The 27,037-nt window shown below is 42.0% G+C and overlaps 2 protein-coding genes across 3 annotated transcripts in view; one reads left to right on the top strand and one right to left on the bottom strand.

The window, feature by feature from the left end:
* Nucleotides 1-2,326: 2,326 nt before the first annotated feature.
* On the top strand, nt 2,327-13,825 carry MINA (MYC induced nuclear antigen). Of its 2 annotated transcripts, XM_010135018.1 has the most exons (11): nt 2,327-2,759; nt 4,130-4,249; nt 5,469-5,597; nt 8,355-8,458; nt 9,654-9,760; nt 10,163-10,171; nt 10,446-10,598; nt 11,105-11,193; nt 12,327-12,411; nt 13,251-13,255; nt 13,667-13,825. In XM_010135018.1, the coding sequence occupies exons 1-11, from the start codon at nt 2,328-2,330 to the stop codon at nt 13,823-13,825; spliced, it is 1,392 nt and encodes a 463-aa protein (XP_010133320.1). In that variant the 5' UTR covers nt 2,327. The 2 variants fall into 2 exon arrangements, with proteins under 2 accessions (XP_010133320.1, XP_010133319.1); XM_010135017.1 differs by lacking the exons at nt 10,163-10,171; nt 13,251-13,255 and having other exon boundaries at nt 9,654-9,756; nt 10,433-10,598; nt 12,327-12,437; nt 13,664-13,825.
* Nucleotides 13,826-16,444: 2,619 nt separating this feature from the next.
* The window catches only part of CRYBG3 (beta-gamma crystallin domain containing 3), a gene marked incomplete at its 5' end in the record, with an annotated part of 64,739 nt that continues 54,146 nt past the window's right edge, over nt 16,445-27,037 (bottom strand). Inside the window, 5 exons of the mRNA XM_010135019.1 lie at nt 16,445-16,575; nt 18,035-18,194; nt 18,790-18,948; nt 21,163-21,286; nt 24,662-24,801. Of these exons, the coding sequence (XP_010133321.1) occupies nt 16,487-16,575; nt 18,035-18,194; nt 18,790-18,948; nt 21,163-21,286; nt 24,662-24,801 (672 nt within the window). The remainder of the gene's footprint in view (nt 16,576-18,034; nt 18,195-18,789; nt 18,949-21,162; nt 21,287-24,661; nt 24,802-27,037) is intronic.

The raw sequence follows: 27,037 nt of genomic DNA, 5'->3' as shown, positions 1-27,037 counted from the left end.
AAAGAGTGTAGGTGTAGGTTAGATGTACGGAAGGAATTTTTTCTGGGGAGGATTATGAGATGCTGAAAGAGATTTCCCTGAGAAGTTGTGTGTGCCCTGTCATTGGCAGTGTTTGAGGTCGGGTTGGCTGGGTCTTTGAGCAGGCTGATCCATTGCAGGGGGCTTGGACTAAATCTCTTCCAACCCGAACCATTCTGTGGTAATATGGATGTAATAACTGCAAACACTACAGAAGAGCACCTTGTGTAAATGAAGCTATGTTCTGTGACTAGTACATACGTGAGTTTAACTTTGTTAAATGCAATGTGAGTGAGCTGAGAGGTTGATATGAAGGATTTAGATCTGGAATTCAAAACTGGCAATTTCAGGCTTGGTTGCATTTGTGTTGCTGACATCAGTTGTAGATCTTGGTGCCGGCAGCATCTTCAGATGTTGCTAGCATCTGGGGACTAATTTTCAGGCTATTTTTGAAGCACTCCCTTGCCTGATGGAGAGCTGTAGCTTGCTGAAGCCAGGAGTGTCTCTCCTCTCAGGAAGGTGGTGATGTGGATTCACTCCTGCAGGACGCTGTTGAGATTTAGGCCTTTACAGGAAGTGCTGCTGAAATGCTCTGCCCAGGACTTGGTGGATCAGCAGGTGTGTACTGCATATTGCACAGGAGGACTTACCAGAACTGGAGTTTAAGTTTCACAAAAAGAAATCTGTGGAAGTAAAAGTGTCTTAATAAATGAGAGCATTTACTTTTGGGAGTAAGGCTGTCATTTTTACTTACAAATGAAAGCGTTGGCGTGCTCCAGCGCCTCATGTGCTGGCTTCACAAACTTGCAGAGACATGCCCAGAGCCAGTTTGAGTTGGCCAGCCCAAACCTAGCAGTCGAGCTGTGGAGCTAGATGGCTTGGTGCTGGCTAATTGTCAGGACACTTAACTTGGCTTCCCAGGCAGGCTTTTACTGCTGCCTCATGCTCTGGGCTGCTCCGGAGGACGAAATGCTGGTGCAGGCTTGAAGTTAAGGCAAGTATGTCTGCATATACCATGGTGCTGGACCTACCAATACTTGATTTGTGCCTTCATTTGCCTGAGAACTTGGTAGCTAAACCCTTTGTGAATTAACTTTCTTGGTTTTACATGATGATACACGAGCATGATATCTATCTGGAAAAACAAAGTAAATGATTTCCAACTTTAAATGCCTGCACTGGGATGAAAAAAATCTTTTTATTCTACATAAACCAAAGTTCTGCAGAAATGAAAGAATTTTGTAATTTAAATTTTTGGTGCCATTGCATAGCATCAACAGAAAAGCCTTACAGTGTTCCCTCTCTTCTCTAAACTTAGGTTTGCTAAACCTGTCCATTCAAGATACAGTATGGAGACCCTGACAGAGGCTGAGATGTGGGCTACTGCCACTGTGTTATGAGCATCACTACATGCCTGGCACTGCCACGATTTAGCATAAAATTGTTTCCAGGGCCTGAGACCTCAAGCAGATGCCCTTACTTCATGTTTCCTAAAACTTGCTCCACTGACAGGGGAGTCTGCTTTGGGGTTTTTTTGTTTCTTTGGAAGCCACTGTAACTCTGCTGCCAGTTGAGTCATCTCACCCACTGAACCTGGTTACATGTTCCTTCCTTCACAGTGATCTACTCTTGCAGTTGGCCACCTTCTTTGTGTGCCCCATTTCCCTGTGTTTTCTGTTCGCTGTAGCCCTTAGAGCTGCTGTTGTATGCACTAAGTGTCAGTGTCCCCTCGCTGCATTAGCTGCCTTCTCTGTGGGTCCTGCTAAAGCTGTAGTGTGGTCACCAGACAGCTATGTAGACACGGGGCTTATGATGTGTAAGACAGCTTGAAAGAAAAGCTTACCTTAACACACACCGCACCAACCACTGTGTTTCATTGTTTGGGTTCTGCACTTGAAATGCCTTACATCCTACTCCGTCTTACTCTGGCTAGGAGTCACTGGGAAGTCTTAATTGTGCCTTTTATCCCCAACATTAATGCACTGCAAGGAAGTGTAATAGGATACAAGTTTCTGATCCCATCCCCTCTCTCCACCCCTCTCTGCATGTAGCCATTAAGTCTCTTTGAGCAATGGCTCCCAGAAGAGCCTTTAGGAGTTTGCTGAGGTCTGAGAGAGGACTGGAGGCCTGTGACAGGCTTTGCTTTTTCTGCTGCTTGGAGAAAATAGTGAGCATCTGGAAGCAGAGCTGTTCCCAGCATGCTTGGATAGCCCACTGGATAAGGCAAGAGAAGCTGCTTTGGGCCCGTGAGATCTTGAGGTTGTGTTACTGGCTGACTGTTTTGGTTCTCTCTCCTCTTGAACAGGACCATGCCCAAGAAAGGAGGGAAGCGTGCTGAAATGGGAAAAGAAATGGAGTCACAGTGTAAACGAGCAAAGGTGGAAGCAGCTTGTTCTCCATCTGTCATGAGTTTTAAAAACCCAGACAGCCTCTTCGGAAGCTTGATCTCTCCCATCAAACAAGAGGTGTTTTTCAGGGAGTATTGGGAGCAAAAGCCACTGCTTGTTCAGAGAAATGATCCCCTGCTGGCTGCATACTACCAGTCTCTGTTCCAGTTATCAGATCTGAAGGAACTGTGCAGCCAGGGTTTATACTATGGGCGAGATATAAATATCTGCAGATGTGTGAATGGAAAAAAGAAAGTTTTAAATAAAGAAGGCAAAGTGAATTACATGCAGCTGAAGAAGGATTTTGACCAGAAAAAGGCAACGATACAGTTTCATCAGCCTCAGAGATTTAAGGTTGGATCATTTAATTGAATATAATTCATGCATGTGTTATAATGTGATGTGCTTTGCTTGAGTCGTGTTAGACATAGCTTCATCTCCGTCCCGAGTAAATCCAGGAAGGGAGCTGGCATCGATGACCTGCTGAAATCTACGTGAACTGTATTCATTAAAACATGGTTTACACTTTTTCACTGCCCATTATGTTTCAGCGCTCAGCTATAAGAACGAAATCTGATTCATGCTACAATATTAAGTATTTTTTAAATTATTTTGTTACATAAAAGTTGAGAAAAAATAAATACACAAACCTGATGATTACACATCTGTATCTACTTAAATTTTCACTCTGCCCCACTGCTTCTGTGTGCAGGGCTTTTGTACCACTTTTCTTTAACGGAGGACAAGGTGTGAAACCATGTGAAATATTTCCAGGACACTCCACCATTCTTGCCAATGGTTTTGAATTGCACTGTGGAATTGTACCATTCCATTTTAGTTGAGTGTCCTCTCTCTGTTGTTCTTCTTGATGCCTTTGTGGGCTTCGTGTATGAGAGTGAGGCAGTGGTAACTGCAGAGTTGCGTAAAGGACTTGGATACTTGTTGTCCTTTTTTGTCCCATGGTGTCGACAGAATTTAATTGTGAAGTGATCTGTAAGGACCTAAATACACAGCTGAGTCCCAAGTATAGTGTCACTGGCTCATCTCAGTTCACATGGAGCTGTAATGGCCAGTGGCATCTGCAGGTGAAGTTGAAATGTTACATGACTTATGCTGAAATCTAGAGCTTGAGCTGAACATGCATAATTTCTAGTTGAAGTTGCACTTCTGCAGGTCTGGTAATTGGCATCTTCTGATATGAGAGTCATCCCTTCGGTGCGTTGTGTGTCCCATGTTAGATGTGGATGAGTAAAGTTTGTTCCTGAATATGCCCAAACAATTGGAGTAATTGGAAAAAGGTTTCTTACCTTCATATGCTGTCTTTGATGCTAGCCCATATAATGCAAGTTCTGCATGTGTTTATTGTCTTCAGATGTTTTGCTGTTCTTGGGATGATGGGTGATTTATTTTTCTCTGTCTAGCCTTGTCTGTCGGTTTTTGCAACCTAAAAATGGTTCAGGGAAGAGGGCAAACAATGCTATATTGGGCTACCAGACTTCCTGGCTTGCTTGCTTGCTTACCTTTGCAGCAGGTCTCCTTTGTGCCTAGTGTTTGCTTTCAGGAGAAACACTCATACAGAGTATCTGCCTTCCCAGCCTCTCTCTTCCTCTGGGGATGTGATCATTCTCTAGAAAAACATCCCAAGGGATGGGGAGGCTGTGGGCTGGGCAGCAGCCTGGCTTGACTGAGCTCCTCAGGAGTAACAGCAGCATTTCTTTTTAAAGGAGGAACTGTGGAAGATTCAGGAGAAGCTGGAGAGCTACTTTGGATCTCTGGTTGGGTCGAATGTTTACATTACTCCTCAGGGGTCGCAGGGTCTTCCCCCTCACTACGATGATGTTGAGGTAGGACAGGACAACCTTGTCTGTGTGAAACTGTGTGTGGGCTTTTGCTAGTAGCAGTGGATACCTGTATATGCTCCACCCCACCCCCCAAATTATCTTAATATAGGAAAATGTTTTTTCCACTGAAAACTTAAGGTAATTGCTTGCAACTGTTTCTTTATAGTATTTTTTCTTCTATAATTTTACTGAAAAGGTATTAATAGTAATATCTGATGGTAATATCATGTAAAATGTGCTTTCCAGACCTGATATTTCCATTGGATGAAAAAAATAATTTGTTTTCCCAGCTGCAGAAGCTTTCTATCACCTTTTTGTTTTTACTTCATTCAGACCCCAAAGAATCCAGAAGTCCTTTTTCCCTTACTAACTACTTGCTCTTGCATCAGCTGGACAGTGAAAGCAGACTGGTTGTGCTGGTTCTCATTTGTTGGTCCTACTGTCTTTAAGAAGTTACTGGTATGATGATGTCTTGTGGTCCAAATGCATTTTAAATTAGCATCTAAAAGAAACATTCAAATAGACACTGCATTAAAAAAAACTTTAGCTAACCCACTTACAGCAAAACAAAACAACCCCCCCCTTACATATATTTTTTGCTTTTTATTATTTTCATTTCCATTAAGTACGTCAGGAGTTTCATTTTACTTAGGCTTCATGTTCTGCAGCCCCACAACCCGCACATTCTGGCATGTGTCATCAACCCCCAGCTCACAGCATCCCCTAGATGTTTCTGATGCTCTGTTGGTGAATGGTGACAAGACCTCTCTCACCTGAAAGTCTGAGTATCTGTGTGGCAGATGTTACTTTCGAGTTAGTTGTCTCACACTTACTTAAGTGACTGAAGACAATCAGGGATTTCCAGATGCCTACATTAGGGTAAAACAGATCACACCTCACAGCTCTTCTCTCTGTTGTCTCTTAAGTGGAGCCTTAAGAAATCATTCAGATGTGAATTTCTGCATTGTAGACATCTAAAAAGTAATGTGAGAGGAATCCTGCAGGGTTGCCATGCTGTGGAGTAGCTGAGAGCAGGGAAGAGGAATCTGTTTCTTCTGTTAGAATAGCAACCTGTGTTGCTTGTGTTTGCTTTTTATCCCTGATTTCTGGCATGGTTCCACAGACTTTCCAGGTAAGAAGATGACATAAAATTTCTGATCAGTTGGATGTGGGAGGGGCAGCAAGGCTACCTTGTGCACTTGGATTTTATGGTCTTTTGCAGGTGTTTATCCTTCAGCTAGAAGGGGAGAAACATTGGCGGCTCTATAAACCAACAGTGCATTTAGCTCGGGAATATAATGTTGAATCGGAAGATAGGATTGGGAATCCCACACATGAATTCATATTAAAGGTATTATAATTTAATTGCTTTCTGTGGTCTGGGCTATGGTTGCCAGAAAAGTTGCGTTTAAAACGGTCCATTTCTTGAAGACTATTTGGAATGTTTGTGGTTGTGAAATTGAGGGGAAAGTTGGTGCAGAGAACACTGTGAGCACGAGAAGTTTGGGTGATAGTTGTCTAACCTATCGTTTTTCAAAGGTAGCCTTTACTTCAGTATTTCAGTAATGAAGGAAGAACCCAGTTATTTCTGGATATTTTCCAAGTCAGGCAGCCTGACTCCTGGATCATGTTTGTAGAGTTGTGTGCAGAAAAACCATTTGGTTTATATATGGTTATGAAACATTTTTGTGCTTTTACATGCTGTCTCTAATCAATCAGGCTAATCCTTCTACGCACCAAGACTTGCTGCTTTACTGAAGGTTGTCACTGTTCTGGTAAATTAGATTTAAATTTTTATCCTTGGTTGATAAACAAAAGCATGAAATAAATCCTGTATTAACTTGCTGTATTAATTGTTTTTCCTTTTTCCAAACCTGAAAATCAAGTGTTTGGCTCTGTTTTGGTTTTTTCTGCCTCTGGGTGTAGGTAGTTTAGGAATAGTATGACACATTGGACGTGATACTGACATCACTAGCTGTGTAGTTTGGTAGCTGTGTAGATGGTAGTGATCAGTTGTCAAAACGTATTGGGTGATGCAAAGTCTAATAAATTACAGTTCCCTTTTTAATTCCTGGAATGTTTTGGGCTGGACTTCAATGCCTTTGATTTTTATGGAATAATGATTCCATAAGCCATTTTACTGATGTTAGTGGAGTGAAACTGGCCTGTGAAAAGGGCTTAAAAACAATCTGAGTTTTTAATTTATTTTTGTTCTGTTTGATGTTCTTCACTTCCCATGACCCATTTCTTCCATTTGGCTCCTGTCAGATTTTGGTTGTGTGTCTAGAGATGTCTTTGACAGGGGATGCTGTCTGATGACTCTTACGTCCTGCCTAAACATCCTTCTAGAATATTTCCTCTTTCATTTCTCGCATGTCTGTCTGCAGTCTGCCACTTGGGCAGTTTAGAACAAATAGACCAGTTAGAGACTATATTGGTGGTGTTCTCCCTTCCCACCAAAAACTGGTAGCTGACTGAGAGCAAAGGCGTTGTGGTTTGTGTATGAGATCCCAAGCTGCAGTGTGTCTTGGTGACACTGCAACGGTCTGTGGCCATGGCTGGTTTCTTACTGATGTCAAGCACAGACCTTATTTGGTAGCTAGCTATCTAGCCTCCTTCGTGTATAATTTTTCCATTTAGTTTGCTGGTACTTCTCCGTTGTCTGCCCCTCTTTCTTCCAATTCAGAAGTAAGAAGGCAGCAAAGTGATCAGATCCGTGTTGTCTATTGTCAAATGCTCCATTCTGCCCCAATCTGGGTGTTGCCACCTGGGGTCTGTGAAGATTTTGATTATTTAAATTGAAGAGTGTTGTGCTTGCTGGCTCACGTGAAGGGTGCTGATGAGATTACCCAGCAGATGAGTTGAGTAAGGGTTGGACTTTGCATCAAAGACTGCTTTGAAAAATCATGATCACTGCTTCTTACTGGTAGGCGTGGTACAGTTCACGTGCTACAGCGTGACATAATTTGTTTTGCAGATTAGTTTGTCATCACTCTGGTAGGTGTTCAGTGCTCTTACTCTTCCTCTATGCAACTCTCCCTCCCATGTGTTGTCTTGCTGGGCATGTGAAACAATGCAAATGAAGGGAATTCAAAATACTCCGTTGGTTAGTGTCACCCCTACACTGGTAGAGGAAGGCAGTTTATTAATGGCAGAGAGGCCTGCTTCAGAACCAGTAAATCATTCATAACCGGTCTGTGATGCTTTACAGCTTGTTATAAATGGATGAAGAGTTTTGATCTTGCCAGGTCCTGTGAAGCCCCGTAATCGAAACAGACCTTTCAATTCAGTGAAAAACCCAAGTAGTATTCACTTGAAATACATCTGTGTTAGACAGCCCTGTAGGCTCTTAGGAGTGGGTGATGTGACCAAGTTTAAGGAACAGTAAAATTAACAGGGAATTAAGTTTCATCTTTATTGCTTTATGAATTTTGTCTTTGACTGTGCTCTTCAGCTATGTAGATGTTTATAGGAATAAATAAACATATAGGAGTAAATAAGTGAGCTAATGTTTCCTTCTTGGAGGCATTTTTGTTTGCTTTGCATTTCTCTCTTATCTTGACTTTCCTAATCTAAATTTTTATGTGTGGAGATTCAATTTAGATAGGGAAGAAGATTGTACTTGTTTTTTAAGTGTTTTAACTTAAAAATTCCAGACAACAGTGTTGTAACAGATTACTATCTTTATAGAGTACTTGGCCTTTCTTGTGGAGTACTGGGCTTTCCTTTTGACACGGTCTGACCAAATTCGCATTGCACGGCTCCTCTGCTAGCCTGCTGCGTTGTCAGCAGGTTCATCTCAGCTGCTTCTTTGTCCCTTTACGCAGCTGACTTGGAGTGTGCATGTTCTATAATGTTAAAAGCTTCCTGTCTTCAGACAGATGTACAGTAAATACTGACAGTAAGTTGGAAGATGTAAGGTATTGGACTTCTGGCCTAGAATGCTTCATTTTATGTTATTAAAGTGTACAATGGATGATCTCTGTTTTGTGACTTTAAAAACATATGTTGTCAGTCTGTCCGCTCAGAGAGTGTTTTCTCTATTTTGACTACAAGAAGGTTTTACCAGGTGCATTAAATATATCAATTCTCTTTAATTTTCTTGCAGCCAGGTGACTTGCTGTACTTCCCAAGAGGGACTATTCACCAAGCTGACACTCCTCTTGGGATCTCCTATTCTACACATGTGACCATCAGTACCTACCAAAACAAGTAATTATTCTTTACTTTTTTTTTTTATAGCTTTGCCAGATGATGTGTGTGAATAGTACAGAGCTGAAACTGATGTTTCAAAGAAGTTTTTTTAAAAAATAATAATAAGTTTTTTTTTTTTTTTAAAAATAATCCTACCTGGTAATGAACTCTGCTTATCTCTTCTCTGTGTTCATTCTATTTCACCCCTGTGTAGTTTGTTTTTCTCTAATACAGGGATAGGCTTTTCTGTATTGTACAAACCTATCATGTATGTGCCCTGCTGTTAGTAACAGAATCTAAGCTAGTGTTCAGTTAGCATTAATTGAATTTTTGGGGTTTGGGGAAAGGAGGAGGTTGACACCCTTCCTGTTTGAAGCAGCCTGTTTACCTGGTTTTCATGCAGCAAGCTTGATTGCTTTTTAATTGGTTGCATTATTATTTAATGTGGAAGATAATGTTACAACTGCAAACTCACTGTCATATTTACAAAATCTCTACCAGTGGCTGAAGTTGCTGTTCATTTCATAACCCAGATAGATAAAGAGCCATGAGTTACTCCTTCATGTGTTCTCCTACATTTGGTAGTTCCCCACACCTATTCTGACAGGGTGGCTGCAGATTCTTCCTCTGCAAATATTCTGTCCTTGTCTGCTTTTTTAATCTGCTATCCTGTGTGTGCAAGTCAGATTACCTTTGACACCCATCTGATCCTTGGGTCCACTGAAACAACGTCATCACACAGGGAAATGCTGCTGCCTCTTAGATGCTGGGTTTGGAGTCATTTGGCTCAGTTAGGAATTGGGAAAGGTTTCCGTTAGCCACAAAACAGGGCAGAACAAGTTTGGGGATTTTCTAGATGATTGTAAGATGAATCTATAACCACCAGCTGTACCATTGTGAAAGCCCAGGATGTCAGTACTGCTGGTAATGCTTAATGTGGCCAGTCTTCCAAGTTGGAGAGTTAACACGAAGCTGCTGAAAAGTATGAGTCTTCATAAAAGTTGGGTTCAGCTGATTTTAATTTACAGTCATCTTCTATTATTTCAAAGGCAAAAAGTAAGTATTTTCTGTAAGCATTGGCTGCTGTTGCAAAGTGTGTTTGATCAGCAGTGAGTGGCATCTGAAGAGCTGTCCTGCTCCTCCTCCCTTCCCCTGCCTTTTACTTCAGTGCAACTGTGTTAGTAATTACTTTTTTCCCCTTCCTGTCCTTCAGCTCTTGGGGAGATTTCTTACTGGATACAATTCCTGGCCTTGTGTTTGATACAGCAAAAGACGATGTGGCGCTGCGGACAAGCATACCAAGGCAACTGCTTATGGTAAGTAGGTGGGACTAAGGGAGTAACAGTGCATCCAGGTGAAACTTCAGCGCTGAGGCAAGCATGTATGTTGTTCATCTGCTCTGAAAGCTCAGTGCAATGGCACTATCATCAGGTCTAACAGCACAAAAATGTCTTTTGAAGTCTTCAGGATGACTGCTCTGAGGTTTGCTCCATCTGAAGCCTGGCCTAGTTCATTGCACTGTCTTCCTTTTGTATTGAGTGTCCTTGTATGGCTTGTTTCCTTCTAAAAGCGATGGTATTTATTTGCCTTGGGGCTGTCAGACAGGTATAGTTCCTGTCAGACCAAGCCTTTGAATCTTTAAAAGTGAGCAAAGCTGTAAATTGTTCTGTGACCTCTTCATGGTAGTTGAGTTGTGCTGCTGATCAGCAAATCAGCATGCAGAAGGAACAAGTCTCCCTTTGAACTACGCTTGCAAGTCCTTTAGGACTGCAGTAGTCCTAGAACGAGGGACAGTGAGCATCAGCTTCGGTGTGTCAACGGCTCATGGGGAATGCGTAAATAAAGTTTGCTGTTTTGGGAATAAATGTTACCCTTTGCAAAGATAAAAAAAAGGAGCGTCCAGATTTTCTGGCGCATTACTGCACCTCTTTCTCTTTAGGCTAGTCTGTTTATCTTGAATTCAGGTGAGAGCAACTCTGTGTGAATATTTAGCAGGTGGATATAGCTGACTCGACAAAAAAACTGAGTAGCCTTTTGAGAAGGCTTGCAGACCGACTGGAAGACACCAGAGATCTGAGATCATCTGACATGAAGAAGGATTTCATTATGAACCGGTTGCCACCTTGCTTGGGATGTGACTCTGGTCCTTTGACTCCAGGTAGATTTTGAAGTTACCAAAACTGGCTGAGGTGATGGCAGAGCTGTTGCTAACTTTTTGCCTCTTAGGACCTTGGTATTTTATGGTAGGCAAAGATCATTTTATGCATTAGCTTCATGTTGTGCTAGCATCTATGTGTGCATTTGCATACCTCAGGTGGTTAAATCTGTGTATCATCTTGCAGAAGAGATGACACTTCTCTCTTAGTGTGAAATAAAGGTTATCCTAGACTGGAATGATGAGCTTTAGTAAACTACTGTGTACTGAGAATGTTTAACTGGTAGAGTTTGTCCTTATGTTGTAGCTTGCTGTTGCAACTATACGTGGACCACAAAGGTGAGAGAATTAAAAAAAACCTCTCTCTCCCTCCCCTGAATTTGAGAACATGTGGGTTTTGAAACATAGGTTAACAAAAACTAGTCATAAGAGCGTGTAGCACAAAGAGGGCTCAGTTTGCACTGTTCATTTGGTTTCCTTCCTTCTAATGGAGAATTTATTTTTCTTAGGTGGGAAGTTGCCAAAAATAGAAAGCAAAATCAAACTGCGGTTTAGAGATTATACTATCATTACAGTGGAGCCAGATCAAGAGAATTCCGTAAGTATAATGAAGCCACCCTTGTATGCTTGGGGTGGGAAGTGTGGGGTATGGGAGTTGGTGCTCTGTTGTACTGGTCTGAAAGGGTCTTGCGGTTGTACTTAGTTGGATCCTGCAGCCCATTATGGGTCGGTAGGAGATCACGGGGTTGTTGTAAAGCAGTTAAAATGGCACTTTCTTGCCTTCTGGAGCAAGAACTACATTTAGCCTGTGAATCTGCATGGTAGGTGCATGGCTTTTATCTGAGGCTAGATAGGATAGAACATTACAGCTGTGAAATGGCCTGTACAGGTCTTGATAATGGATTTTATTTTTTTTTATTATTATTCTTTGTATTTAAGAGTGTGACTAAGTTACAAAAATACATTTTCTTAAGAGAGGGAAGTCTCTTAGTTGTAGCTGTTGCTGACTGTGGTTGCATTTAGTTTTCACTCACTTCTGAGTTAATCTCTGTACATAAGTGGGTGCCAGTGGCACTACTAACTAGTTGTTCCACAAAAAAGATGCTGGTATTAGGAAAGGGTAGAAGCGTTTTTTTGTTGTCTTGATTAAATTAAAAGAAGGGGGGATGGGACGGACTATTTTGTACAATTGTAATTTTTTCATGGGTAAAATGTTGCCCTCCAAGAAAAACATACTATAACTTTTTTATTTTTCACCTCCATTTTGTTTGTCTCCATATTGCTGTAAGATGTGCAGGTTTTGGAAGCTTTTTTTTGCAATTTTTTTTTTTTCCCCACCTCACTCTCTGATGTCAGAGGTAAATCCTGAATGACAGCACACACGCACAACTTTTGGGTCCAAAAATTTGGTGTGCTCCCTGCCTACAGAGCTCTGAACTGGTTTGCCCGGCTTTGCCCTGTGAGTGTAGCAGAGGCATTATTACGGCAGAGGAGTGTTGTACAGAAATTTTCAAAGATGTGTTGGAGATTCCCTTATTGCTGTAGTAGATGGCTGGTGGGTCATTCAGGTAGGAGGATGAATTGCTTTCACTGATGCAACAAACAAACAGGGGACTCCAGAATTAAGGAGTCAACATTGTCACTTGAGTGAGATGATGAATTTGAGGCTGTGACTTACTTATATGTAACATGTAACTGACTGTTTTTTGTTTTCTTCCTGCTGTCTTTTAGGATGAAATTCGCAGAGAGATGGTTTATGTGTATCACTCTTTAAAGAACAGGAGAGAAACTCACATGATGGGGACAGATGATGATAGTACGAGTGAAGAAGGCTCATCACAGGTTTGTTGCTACCAACACACAACAAAAGCCACATTGCCACGTTGGGTTTTGAGCTTGACTGAGATGGTAGCAGGGGCCTGGGTTCTGCTGTGTGCCTCAGCACCTGAAGCATTTCTGCCCATTAAGTAAGTACCTGGATGAGTTGAGGCTGCTACATAGAGGAGGTTAATAGTAGAATTTAGTAATGTAATCATGCTTAATTAAATGCTTGAGCTGTTAATGGGATTTCTTCCGCATGCCTCGTCCTAGCTAGCAAAGCTACTGGGAGGGTGAGGTGTCCCATACTTCTGTATCGTTTAGCACATCCTTTATTAAAGCTACTGGATATGCTAGCACGTGTTCACTGGTCGCAGAGGTCACTGGCCCTCATGAGCCATGTTAATGCCACATGGAACCCATGTCAAATTCTGTATCCACTGGAACATACTGGAAGATAAGGGCAGTGGTCATTTTAGGGTGGGTCAGCGTTGGGAGTAAAGAGTTACCTCTTAAACTGAAATGTAAGGAGTGACCTTTTCCTAGTTAATAAGGCTGCAGGTGGTTTGTCTCTATTCTTACTCAGCACATACAGCGTGCTTTCACTCTAATCGTAAATACTCCTCAAGAGTGGCTGTGAGCCTTGGAACTTTTTGTTCCACTTTATGATAGTAAGATGATGCGCTATCTTAGGTCTGCACAAACACACGGTAGCGGCAAAACAGATCACAGCCTGTTCTTGTCTGTCTCAGTAATTACAGCAAGGCGCTTTGCCTGGCAATTACTTATCTTTTAAGGTAAAGCTCATTGGTTCTCCAGAGTAGAGACTAGGGGTAGCAGAGGTTGTACACTGGCACCTGTACAATATGTGCAAAGCCCAGCATATATATTCTTTCCCTTAAAGACTCCAACCATGGTAATGGAAGTCTCTCTGCAGTTGTGTCAAACTATGTCTTAAGGCTGTGTGTGCAAGAAATAAACTTGTATGACTGTCTAAAAATAAGCAATAGGGTTAGGAAAGAATGTAAATCTAAAGTTATTTCATTCTTCAGTGTGAAGACCACATCAGGAAGCCATGTACTTCTATTAAGAAGTGTGGCAGGATAATACCACATCTCCTGGAGGATGCTCTCAGAAATACCCATGTCCTGTGGGGGAATGGAGCACACACTTGTTGATCAGTACCTATAACACACTGTGTAATACTAAGGGACACTGTACTTAGCTGATGGATTTTTTTTTTCCCCCAGCAGACTTACGGGCTGCGGTTTCCTTTGTCACACTTGGATGCACTGAAGCAGATTTGGCATGGCAGCACTATTAAAGTTAAAGACCTTAACCTTATCTCGGATGAACAGAAAGAAAACCTTGCCCTGTCCCTATGGACTGAATGTCTAATTGAAGTTATTTGATGCTTTTGTGAATTAGCTGCTCCTGTAAGTAAGTAGTATTTCTGGCCATTAAGAATCTCTTGAGAGAAAGGTTTATTAAACTACTATTTTTTATCCATCCAGCCTTTGGTTTGTATTGCTGTCTAACAGAGCATTGTCATACATCTGTATACTTTGCTACCTTCTGCTTTCCTTAGCTTTGGGAAAACAAGCATTGGGAAAATTGTGTTAAGCTGCTCATTCTCCTGTGAGCCACAGCTTCACATCTGTGGGTGGATGAAATCACTCACAGTAACACCAGAGCTCTGGTCTCCTCTTTGCTGTCGATATATGCCTTGATGCAGAGGGATACAGGGAGCAGGCTCCAGGACCTTAGGCAAAAAAACCCCAAAAACCTGTCGTCTTCATTTGTAAAGTTCACCAGCAAGAAAACCTGCTCCCTCTGATTGGGTAACAACATACTCAGCTTTCACTGAGCAGCTGTTGGCAAACAAAGAGAAACAAATAATAGTATTTAACCTCTACCTCCCCCAGCACCAATTTACTGTGAAAGTCACCCAAACCTGTAACTGGAATCTGTGTTTTCAGTGCTCACGTGAGGGGGTTTTGATGGGAGTACTGCAGTTATTTTAATACTTGAACATTGATGTTTAATGTGCAAGCTAATGTAACAGCACAGGCACATGGTCAATATATTTATCCTTTTTTTTGTGCATGTGAAAGGAAATATTTTAACAGGAATGTGCTTGACAAAGCTGCTAAAAACTATTACCATATTTAGTTTGTTTAAAAAGAAATCAAGCAAAATATTCCTCCTAAAAAATTTTATACAATTAAAATATACATGCTTAGCATTTTACATTCAAGATCTCTTAAGTACAAAAGCCTGCTTTAGTTTGTTATGTAACACTGACACACCAAATATAACTTAGTCATTCTCGGTTTAAAAGACTAGAAGTTTTTACAGAGGCTTTTAAAATTTCATATGGAAAGCAAGTCACATGTTAAACACTTGAAACACTGACTTACATAAAAAAAGCTAAACAAGTGCTTTAATTTCAAAAATATATACATACATTTGAAGATTCGTTATTTAAACAGCAGATTTATGGCAATTTTAGAATGTAAAATAGTAAGTGCAAGTGGATAGTTTTTCTTTTAAATAGTACTATATAGAACTCCATTTCATACAAAAATAGACAACCATATATTTTATTTCTGTGGCAAACTTAGCGTTATGTGTTTATATTTGCTAAGGGATGAATCCTGTTTGAATGAAATAGTTCCAGCTTTTGGAAACTAAAATATCTGTGTAGCTAACCTTAAACTCTTTAAATAGTTATAAAAATACATACCCTGAATATACAAATAAGGAAAAAAAAATACCTTTTATTGAAGTAGGTTAATTTAGCGATGCTGAAATCAAGTGAAGTTACCAGTGATCTACGGGACTTTTCTTTGATGTCGGGTGTTCGCAGCCCTACAACTCTCTGCAGTTCCTTCTGTATACGTCAGTGTTGAGTGAGGAACGTGCTTTTCACGAGTCTAACAACTGCGGTCCAAGAAGGTATTTGGCTCTGTCTGTCTCAAGTGATAGCTGGTTGCATAGTGCTGAAATTGAGGAAAACACTGGCATGCCAAGGATGGACCAGTAATCTAAGTCCTCATCTTTGGGCTAAAATTTCTGTGTCGATGAGCCACAGTAATGTTAACAGGCAGTTAATGCTGTTCTTTTAACATTAAGCAAGCATTGTAACGCAGGCTGCTAGCACCTTTGAAAATACTTACTAGGGTGAAATATATTCTGCAGGAAGACATGGTTTCAAGGCCAAATTACACTGTATTAAATTAATCTATATACATCAAACCAAAGTGCAGCTGGAGTTAAAATCATTACTGCTCCAAATGCAGCTAGCCCTTGTGGAAGTCTAGCCTGACCCAGGACCATTTATTCTTTTTTGATACATACACATATGGCTCCATGTTAAAGGTGATCTCCAGTGATAACTCACAATTTCATTGGTTGGAAATAGGCCATGCGTCAGCAAAATCTGTTCCTGAATCTGGAAATTTGGTGCTGTTAAAAAGAATGTGGACAAAGGCCCACCAGTAACATTAAATGAGGGGTTGCCTCATTTCACATGCTGAGCTGGTACCTCCAGTTCAAGGCTGTCTTCATGAACAAAAGAAATGGCGTTTTAGCAAGAGATACGATTGGAACTTCAGGATTGCTTGAAGACTCAACAGTTTGACATGGGACATAAAAGTCCAACTCAGCCTCTTTCGAACTCATCAGTGCATTTATTCTTCAATGAGCTTCCAGCAGTTTGAGAGGAAAGTAAAGAACGTGTTTTTCTGAAGAGCCTTTCCGATGTTATCGCTTGCGGTTCATGTCCCACAAAACTTATGTCTGTCACGTGCATTTATTTCTAATACTTCAGATGAAGCGTAGTAGTGACTTCATTGGAGTGGCCTCTGAAGAATCAGCTTCTGTGCAGAAAGTCATTAGATCAACTTCCCATCTTCCAGACCTGTGCAAAATTCAGCTGTTTTAGGAGTTGGTGCTTGGTATGAAGGAGAGAAGAGTTGCCGCTTAAGGTTCCAGTGGTGTGTGACTTCAGTAGGGTTTTTTCCTCCTCTAGGTGTTAATAACCCACAAAAGGTCCGTCCGTTTGGTGGGTTTTACACTATTTCAATGTCCCATTTTTGTGAATGTTTGTCATCTACTGGGTGATTCATAATGATGTGATTCTTGTCATAATAATTTCCTCCTTAAAAAAAAAACAAAATCATGAAGGAAAATTTTTAAAAATAAAAGCACACAGAAGTCTATGCATAACCTTTAGAAGTGTGACTAAGTAGGAAAATTAGCTGAAAAATAGAAATTCCGTGAGCTAGGGGGCTGGTATCTGCCCTTCTGCGTCTGTATGTCTGTCTCCTTCAAATGGTCATTTGTCAGCATAGGCCCTAGAGAGCTCCATTAGTTGGGAAGCAAGGTACACCAGAACCCAGAGTCCTCAACTGTGCCTTTGAGCACCTCTGAAGAGATTTTGCTTTTGGAGGTACTGCCGCTCCTGCTATGTGTCTGGATTTTTAAGGCGCATGTTGCTATTGTATAAATACACAGATTCACAAATACATGTGAGTGCATTATGTGGTGTGGCATACCCGTTTCAACCCCAAACTAAGCAAGTCCTTACATTTCTTTCAGTTGAATACATGTAGCATAGAAATGACAGTGCATTTTCTATCATTATAACATAAATAAAAATCCACTAAAAGAAATAAGTGTTCCAAAGAGCTACCGAAGTCGTATCTTGCCACGCCAGCCTGACTATTACTTTGCCTAACTAGGCAGCACAGCTCTGATACTGTGAGGGCTGCCACCACTATCACCAGTTGCATTTAATGGCTTTGAGGAAACTGTTTATGAATTAGTAACGGTGGTAAAATGCCTTAGCTCTGGAAGTCAGGAATGCTCCATTATTTCAACATCATGGGGCTGAGAATTCATTACTGGTACGTTTGAGTTGCAGAGGTCAGATGTGTAATGGCCAGTAGGACATTCTGAAAAGGTTGACGACTCCACCTGTGGGACATGCCATCGTACTGGTCTGTAAGCTTCCCAGAGGTGTTAGGTAGTATATTAATTTACTTAGACCTTTAATCTGAGAAGACAACACCATAGAGCCCTCAGCCTCACAGCCAGTCACTGCAGTCACTGCCCCACTGCCTCTCCCAAGGCATGAAACTGTAGCGCCAGCAGCAGAGCTTGAACAAATTGTGTGTGAGGAACAGCCATTCTCCAGTGAGGCAGTTCTACCATGATGGGTAATTAGAAGCACCTAAGACTTGAGCAATGAGAGTTTTAACCTGCCTGAAAACATGAGAAGTGAGCACTTTCCTCTTTTTGAGCCACACCTGTTCTGTAGTTCTCTTTTCCTTCACCATTTTGTCTTCTGTAACTTGCATTTCTTGCCATCAGCCTTACTGAACTCCCTCAAGTAGAATAGTTGATCTGATCAGAATAAACTTCTGGGATCAAGAGTAAGGTTCCCCCCTGCCCTGTTGTCTTTTGTCCCACTGTCAAGCAACCAGACATAAACCTAAGCAGGAAAGAGGATTCAGTACTTGACCTTAAGTACAAAAAGAGCTGGAATGTGGCAATTAAGCTCGATCAAAAGATGTGCTTAGAACATATGAGTTTTAGTTGGTTTTTTTTAAAAATACCTTTAATATCAAGCACCAGTTGGTTGCTGAGGTATGAACTGATGGTTCCATCCTCATTGAGCCTCCACTTCTGCCTGTCCTTCCCATGTTCTGCCCAGAGCGCGACTTTGGCCCCAGGCACATCTCTGCCACCGATGACATCCAAACAGGCATTGTTAGCCTAAGAAGCAAGAAGAGAAGCGAGATCCAGGCCTCAAAGCCTTGGTTTTGTGTCTGGCTTGTTTCTGTTTCAGGCACTGAGAATACTGCAGTAATCGCACTGTAGTTGGTAACAAGCCTGGCAAGGAAGCTGGGAACAGATTATTGAGCAATTGACCAGCTGCTTGATCAAAGCTGGTGGTCTCTGTAACTTCAGGCATTTCTTATGTTAAATCATCAGCTTTTTATATCGCTAACAGACTATCAAAGGCAGCATTGATATAAAATCACTTCCTTTCTTCACATACTACTTTTCGGGGAAATTCTTATCTTTGGAGGTAATAAATTTAGACTTGCAACTTTAGACAAAACCAGGTTTGTACTTCCAGGAACATCAGTCCCATTAGACAGATGTGAAAAGTAGTCCAGCTTGCCAAAGCAGACATACCATACCTGTCTATACATAGTGGGAGGATGTAGGTTATAAGAGTTTTGGTTTAAGATGCATGGGAGAGGCTGAAAGCTATGCTGGTGTTAATGCCAGCCTACAGTAAAAGCAAGAAGTGAAAGGACAGCAGGTGATATAACCCATCCACTTCCAGCATCTGGGAACTCACCTTGGATTTGAAGAGTCCACGACAGTAGTGCCAGATCTGGGTATTCTTGCCATTATATGGGGATGCGCACACTGACGTTGCTCTTATATCTGCTAGGCTTCCAGCGACCGTCAGATATTTACCTTGGGCTCGGTTCTTCACTCTGAGGTACACTGCTGGCTGAAATAGTGTGAAGGAAGGTAGTTATAACACAGCAATGAAGGAAGTGGAGGTGAGAATGCCTCCCCTCCATCTTATACTAGTTTTCTAGAAGTATACATTCCGGTTTCAGACGAGGATGTTTGGTAATTTTTTTGTTGGAAATAAATGTGCATGTAAAGCAGCAGTAAGTGTTTTTACAGGCAGACACCTATATCAGCAATGGTAGATAGAATTAAAAAAAAAAAAAAATGTATACATGACTATAGAACTAATTCCTGTGATATGCAAATACCTCTAGGTCAGCACATTTCACTTATTCCAAAGCCAGTAAATGGGCTGTACTCCAGCAGCTTCTTATTCTTAGGACACAGAACTTTGCGAGTCATCTATCCAGAGACTTCAACTCCCATTAATGGGAATATATGGCATAGAAGTTTCACCATAGCTTTTGAATATACATGGAAAACGGGGTACTGACTTGGCATTCCTGTTTACTCGGTTTACTCAAAAAATGAAGAGAGTTTGTAGGGCTGCTGCAGAGGTCAAGCTTTTGCTCCATCGCTGTGATTTCAGCACAAGAGCAATGTGTTACACACAGGACAGCAGTGCTTGAAGCACAACTCAAGAATAGTTTTTCTTCAAAGAGCTTTGAATCTCCTTTTTTTCATATTAAAACAAACCCTAAGGTACAGACAAAAAAGCCTCTCTCCCATCAAGCATCCATGAACTAATGTGTATTAGTATAGTGTACAGTCATTCTTTACAAGGGAGGAACCCTGTTAGGAAGTCACTGAGCAAAGTGTTTGTGTCTCATTTTGCAAGAGTTTCAAGTGTTTTGCTTTTTCCTGCACTAGCTCTTACACTGGCAGGCTTGACTGTTTTTGTAATTTGTTATGGAACCAGAAGGAAGAAATAGGAAGTGGTCCAGGTTTGTAGTATTACTCATCCCAAAAACCACACCCATATGCCCACAGAAGTGTCAAGAACAGGTAGCCGACTGCACAAACTCAAGGAAGCTGCAGGATTTAAAACAAAACAAAAAAATAAACACACAAACCCCAAAGCCCCAGCAAAGTAGCTGAAGGAGGCCTTGTAACACTGGTGCAGTGTGAAAAAGGATGCTACCAAATAGCTCTTCAGACTGCTGGCTGAAGAGAGAATTCTTTTTTTAAGATCAGCTCAAATTATTTTCAGTATTATTTGCAAAAACAGCCCAAATGGGATCCATTGTTAGTTACCGCTTCCAGAGAATTCCAGGGAGCTGTCAACTTCTTTGACTAACGCATCACTGGTGGGGGGAAGGGCAGTGTGCAGAAAAATTCTTTACTTCTCAGGGGCATGGGGGGCAGATAATGCATAACTAATGCTAAGAAGGATTCTTCTTGTTCACTGCAACATTTCCGCAGTTGGATCTAGTGTTTAAGAATAAAGCAGCATTTGTGACTGTTAACAAGTTGTTCTGTGAGAAGCAGAGCTCAAAAACCGTCTTTTCCAGTGCAGTTCCTGTTCACATTCCCCACCACTCTTCCCTGTCCTTCCTACCTGTCCGGACGCTGCCCTCCCACAGCTGTGCAGCTGCACGCATGGCAGCACGTGATTTTGACTGGAGGAGTGTCACCAGTGACCTGATGTGTCTTGGAAAGGCAGAGAAGCAGAACTGTACCTGCTTTTCCTTGAATGAGGAGCATTTATCTCAGTCTTCCTTCTCTACCTACCTTTCCCAAAGCTCCTAAGAGCTGTGTGGTTTTGAGACTTGAATCTTTGAAGGAGGATGAAATCGGCATTACTTGGGGTGAGGCAGAGAGGGAAAACCTGGTGGGACTGCATAAACTTTGCTTCTTTTGGAAATCCAGGCTAGAGCACAATAACATTGGTTCTTGCTTCCATTTATGTTAATCATGAAACAAGCCACTGTAGAATTGTCTCTCTCGTTACTGTTATATGGCAAAAATATAAAAATAGAGCCTCTACAGAACATGCTAATGAGCCATTCAGAAAAACGAAACTTGGGCCCAAGAAACTAGGAATTATTTCTCTTTGGAAGCACAATATACATCTCAGTGACTGCCACTGGAGGAATTTTCTGCCTCAGTTATCTTCCAGGTCTTTCTGACTGTCATCATTTGGCCTCACTGGAGGAGTACAGTGCACACCATTATACTTAGTGGTAGAGCTGACATCTGTACGCTCATCTCTGTCAAAAAACCAAACAGAATTGTCCTCATACAGTACCTGCTTCATAGGACGAAGGGAGCCAATTACTTTCCAGCCACTGTGTTCATTCCAGTTTGAAATCTCACTGGGCTCCAGCAGAATCTGCTTTCCTAAAAAATTACATCCCTCATATGCAATCCACCTGGATAGAGAAAACAGAATGTGGAATACTACATGTTAACCATAGCCACACTTACCTACAGGCTTGTGTTCAGGACTGTGCTCTTGAAAACGCTCAAACCTCTCCACAGCCTGGCTAAGACTAAGTCTCTATTATCGTGTCACAAAATGCCATCTGTTTCAGTGGTTTAACTGTTTTCTGTTTAAATTAAGAACTATTTTCTGTTTGTCTGCCTGAAACTTGTAAAATCCTCCTCGCACACACCACCCCCTGCATCGTTTTTTCCCAAAAATATGAGAACATCCGCATGAACCCAGGTAGGAGTAACAGAGGTTTCAGCAGGCATGAGGCAGCTCAGAAGGCACACAGCAGACTGCACTACTTGCAGCTTTTCCCGGTTGAACATAGTAATTACGAGAGGATCTTGTCCAATGTTTTGTTTTGTTACTGCTAAAGCTTTTTATAGCTATTCAACTTGTCTGAAAACACATACAAAACATTTACTCGAAAATCTATACATCGCTGTAACAGATATCTGAGCCATGGCCATGGCTGAATCCTCTAACACAGATTTCGAGCACTGGCACACGCAGATCCCTTGTTATCCTGGCATCTACTCAGTAAATACTGTGTTGGCTGCTAACAAAGGCAGTCCCAGGATCACAGATCTGTTTTGTTTACATCAATAGGACATTTGTTGTGCAGACAGTGAATCCTAAATGCTTGACTCATTAACTCATCTAAACACAAAGCAGATACTGTTTTTCCCACTTTACCAGTTTTACAGGTCAGCTGCCAAGGACATGAGGGATGGCTGTGCTCTTAAGTCAATGAGAAAACATCCACAAACAGTGCTCACAGCACCTGTAATTTACTTTACCTCACTGCACATAATTTGGAGAAACTGACAGCCAGCCTTGCTGAGGTCTGCTCCACAGAGGCTCAAGTGTTCCAACTGTGAACTGCCTCGTAATGAGGCTGTATCACAGTTTCTTTGAATTAAGTGCTGTACTTCCTGACTGGCAGGTATTCAGAGCAGCCTGACCACTGCTGTGTGTTCCTCACACTTCTAACACATGCCTGACTTTGTCAGGTCACTGAGAATTCACTGTCAATATTGTTCTCAAGCATCGAAGAGTCTCATTTGAAATGCAGTTTCAAAGCAGATGTTTATAGGAAACAGAGGGGGAGGACTGTTACTGTAATAACCACGTCAAGCCAGGTTGGGTTTCTGGCATTCAGCAACACAGACAAAACTCATCTTGGCTCTCAGCTCACAGCCTCTGCTGTGCCATCTTTCCCACACCCTGGAGTACTGCAGCCCCCAGCCCCCCTTGCCAAGCCACAGTCCAGGTTTGTGCCATTTCTCACTGAGGTGGTCAGTTGGCTCAGGAAGGATCCTTGTACCTACACCTGGCAGCAAGATGCCATTGGTATATTTACATAAATCTTTGTTATTTGTCTAAAACTGACAGAAGGCTTTGGGGCAAGGAGCCAAAAACTCTGTAACTCCGCCTTCCTGAACTCTTGATCCCGGATAAGGCAAACAAACCCTCTAAGACATCCCACAGATTTCCCACGATCACCTGCCACCCTCAACCTTTAGGCTACCTGTCTGCAGTGTGGGATAGGGACAGCCCATGGAGGACTGTTTCTGAGGGAGCATCACAAGGAGCTTGGAAAAAGTCTTGCCATTCTGCCCTGACCCTTCCCATGGACAGGGAACTGGCTAACCTGGCCAGTATCCTCAAATGAACAGGAAGATGGAGAAGGGGCTAAACTGTTGCTCTGTCTCTCCTGTGCTTTTCTACTCTGTGGTCCCAAAGCCATCACCCTTCCTTTACAGCCAACTGCATGGGCAAAGTGATGTAGTTTCCAGTTCCTCACCCCTGATGAGAGGGCAGAGAAAGGTCATAAAGAGATGTTCCCCCACAGGACGCACTTCAGACTAACACCTCCACAGAGGCATGAAGGTTTATAAACTCCTACCAAAAATAACACAACTGGTCCTCCCAGGGAAGGCCTTTCCTCCTTCAGACTAGCACAGATCACAGGGAATGTGTGTATGCTGTTCTCAGTCTCCAAGGGCAGCTGTTTGCCACTCTCACCTGGGGCACCTCAAGACAACAGCAGCAGATCATCAATCTATTTTCAGCAAGAGCTCAGGATGGAAGTGGCACACGTCAGAGACTAGAGTTTACAGTGAACTGGCAAAGCGCTGTGGGGAAGCTTATATTCACTATGGGCCCACAGCTGAAGTCAACAGCTACTTAAAGATAGGGAAGTTCAATCCTTAACTAAGCTCTGAAGAAAGCGCTTGTGTGAAATTCTTGAAAGAAAACGGTCCATGGTGCTCTGGAGCACTGGCTGGGTTAGGCTTAGCCTTTGTACCAACCTCAAAAAAAATGAGAGGAGTGCTCAGCAGTGCTATCACAGATAGCAGCAGAAGGGTTTTGACTTCTAGGTAGTTACACACTGGATGCATTTGAAAAATTCTTTGTTAAGAATCACAAGAGGGACATACCTAAGCCGTGAACAGTATATACTAATTCTCGCCCAATGAATTCAAATTTTGTGTCACCCCATGAGACCTCTCAAGGAAGTTAACTTTGTCTATGTGAGAAAGGTGGGGAAAAGGTTGGAAATAAACGCAGGAAATGTGTGTCGAGTTAGAACAGCAGGAGTTTCCAGTCAGTTTCAGTTGCAGGACAAGACTCTGCAAGTTATTTGTTGCTGCTGTGGATGTGGAAGCTGAAAGCCTGGCTGAGACAGAATACTTGGGAGTGTCTCCAAAAGGTGAAAGGGGGAGATGCGGAAGAGGTCAGAAAGTCACTTCCGCAGAAGTAAAATGGTTTTCGCAGAAGACCCTGGGTGTGTATTCACACTCATGAAGGGGGGGTTAAATTAACAACAGAAGCAAATTACTGTTCCAGCTGTGAGATCTGCCCTGAGCTGCTCAGAATTTGCTGACTCTGTCTGCCGAACAGCACGTCAAGCTTCACCGAACCACTGCAGTTTATAGCTGGTATTTTACAGCCAGTTAATAAAGACTGTCTGAATTGATTCTACCTGTCTTTCTAAGTCAGCAATCAAAACTGAATTACTTTTGGTTCCTGACTTGAACAATGTGCTCTTATTGTTCATTAGGGTGTAGGGATAAAGGACAATTCTTACAAGGGAAAATACAACCCCTGCCCTGAGTTTTTCTTCATTTTGAGTCCCAACACAAAAAACGGGTCTAGCACTCAAACACATTTTAGAATTTTATACTGTCTGAAAATAGAAGTTTGAATGTAAAACACATTCTATGAAGAAAGGCAGTAGTCAGGAGGAAATGCATGCTCAGTATTAGCTCCTGTAATGCAAAACTGACAAGAGTATTTATTCGATACTTACAATCCACTTCTCACCCATACCGACTGAGTGTAAAAATGAAGGTCCTCATTCAAAACAGAGTTGATGGGTTCACTGAAGTGCAGCTCTCTGCCCTTGCAGCATTCCAGAGCAAACAGACTGATGGAGGGCTCAGCAAAAACCTGGGGGGTGGGTAGTGGGGGAAGGAGGAAAAGAAAGCAAAATTTTACTAGGAGTAGTTTAACTTCAGTTGTTAGGCATAATGCATGCATTTGCCCACTTCAGATTAATTTCCACATGCTTTGGGGTTAGATCATGCTCCCTCAGTAAATGTAACAGCAAGAAAAAAAATCTACATCCACCAAAGCAGCACACAGAGCTGAAACATACTGGATTTATCAATGGCTTTGTCATCAGAGTACAGTGTCCAGCTGGCAGAGGCCAGACACAGTGAGTTGTTCTGAGATGCAGAGGGGCCTCTGCATTTGAAAAATTTCTTTTTGATCCAATTTGTATCACTGGGGCCTTGATTCCTTTTCATAAATCCAGTTTATTTATTCATTGATGGAACTGGTTGCAGCAGTATTCTGGGTGATCTGGAGATTGCACCTAAAGTAGTGAGGCAAATCACAATTCTACTGTCCACAGGCTTCAGTTAGCAGTGGTTCACTGCAAAAATCTTGGGGATCTACAAATTGGAAAAGGTTGAAAACGTCAGAACTGGAAGTTCTCCATGTTTTTAACAGACATTTCCTCTTTTTCTTCTGACAATCTTGAAGGAGTTGCATAGTTAGTAACCCCTTCAATCTCACGTAGAATTGAATAATTTTTCACTTAGTGTCCTTTTCGACAGTTCAGAGATTGCCTAAGAAAGCAAACAAAAAATATGGTTCAGCTGTAAGAGCAGCCGAAAAGCAGAGAGGGAACAGATTTAAATGCACAAAGTCTGTGCCTTGTATAATTTTTCAGCATTTTTAATCAGAAAATAAGGGAAGTATTGTAACCAAAATCATAAGCATTTGTAATTTATATCTTGAGGGTACAGGTCTGAATAACTGCTTCAATTAGCAGCCTTTCCAGGGAAGTCACCTTGTTCTTAAGAGATGTTACTCTGAGATAGCCGGCCCAGGCAAAAGGTAGGATTTCTTTTGCAGGAAAGACATGGCCTCAGGTGGAATGAATGAAACAAAATCTTGAATTCAAGTTGACACAGGCACCGGGTAATTAAGAGAACTTAACTTTCAACACTGAAGTAGTACATGTGTTGTAGTGAGGTGTCTATGAAAAACTCAGTGGTGATTCAGGACTTAGAAATTTACTGACACTGACTCAGTACACTTGGTATGTAGCCGGTTCAAATCCTGCCTCAGAGAAATCGCCTTCCTCTGCCAGCCAGTGCAGGAGTAATGTATGTCATGCAACACTGCACGGACAGGGAGTTTGCTGAGACATTTAAAGAAGAGCCTCCCAGACAGATTTTTAAAGCCCCTTGGCACTCCTAAAAAACTAATGTTACAAAACAGAAAGATATTAAAACCTGTAATGCTTTTATTTTGGAACGTCAGTTCTTCCCACTTATTTTTTGCTGGATGAGGTGGGTCAAATTTACAGTGTGAATCTAAAAGCTTAGTTTGAAATCTAGACCAGCAGTCCTAGTGCAGGCAGCGACTTCTCAGGTTGCTTTGCTCAGCAAGGAAGTATCATCACACTCCAGTTTGCAAGAGCCTACTGCCTTTCACCTGAATGGAGAGTGGAAGCCACGTCCGGAACAGGTTGGACAGGGAAAATTTTCACAAGTGCATTAGTAAGCATGGGAAACACTGTTTGGCATCCTTGTTGTTAGACATCATTACCAAAGCCTAAAATTTATCCTGCTGTTGCACAATATTCAATATGTTGAGAAACAGGGACGCTGTACTACACATGCCAAAAATCAGAACAGCTAATTGGTGAAGTCAGTTAAAATGACCTTAGCTCTCATGTGGGTGAGACTGTGTCAACTCAGCGGGCCTGAGAAACCCCTGTCTGGTTGCTCAGAGTCCCAGGCCTGTCGGAACGCAGCAGACTTGGCATCTGAGGCACAATCCCCTGCCCTGATCACAAGGACTGATCCCACTACCTTTCCAGTGAGACCTCAGAAGGACTCTACTGATCCTGGCACAGAGGTGAAGCGGAGAGAACATGCTGCTGTCTCAAGCACTGAAGCTCTCCATAGCCATATATAGAGCAATGAGCTGATTACCCACTTTATATATACCATTTTACTCCAACAGCTGGCAGCAGTGACTTGGCCGGGCTTTCTTCTGTCATTTTGTTTTCATAGCTCCATGGAGACTACCAACAGTAAGAAACAAGGTCTTGAGGCTATGCTGTTACTACAGAGGCCTCTTGCTCCCACCCTTCTCTGCAGAATGCCGA

The sequence above is a fragment of the Buceros rhinoceros genome, unplaced genomic scaffold, assembly GCF_000710305.1.
Source record: "Buceros rhinoceros silvestris isolate BGI_N320 unplaced genomic scaffold, ASM71030v1 scaffold12124, whole genome shotgun sequence".
NCBI lineage: Eukaryota > Metazoa > Chordata > Aves > Bucerotiformes > Bucerotidae > Buceros > Buceros rhinoceros.
The sequence above is the reverse complement of the archived record's forward strand: the minus strand, read 5'-3'. Positions and strand labels throughout refer to the sequence as shown.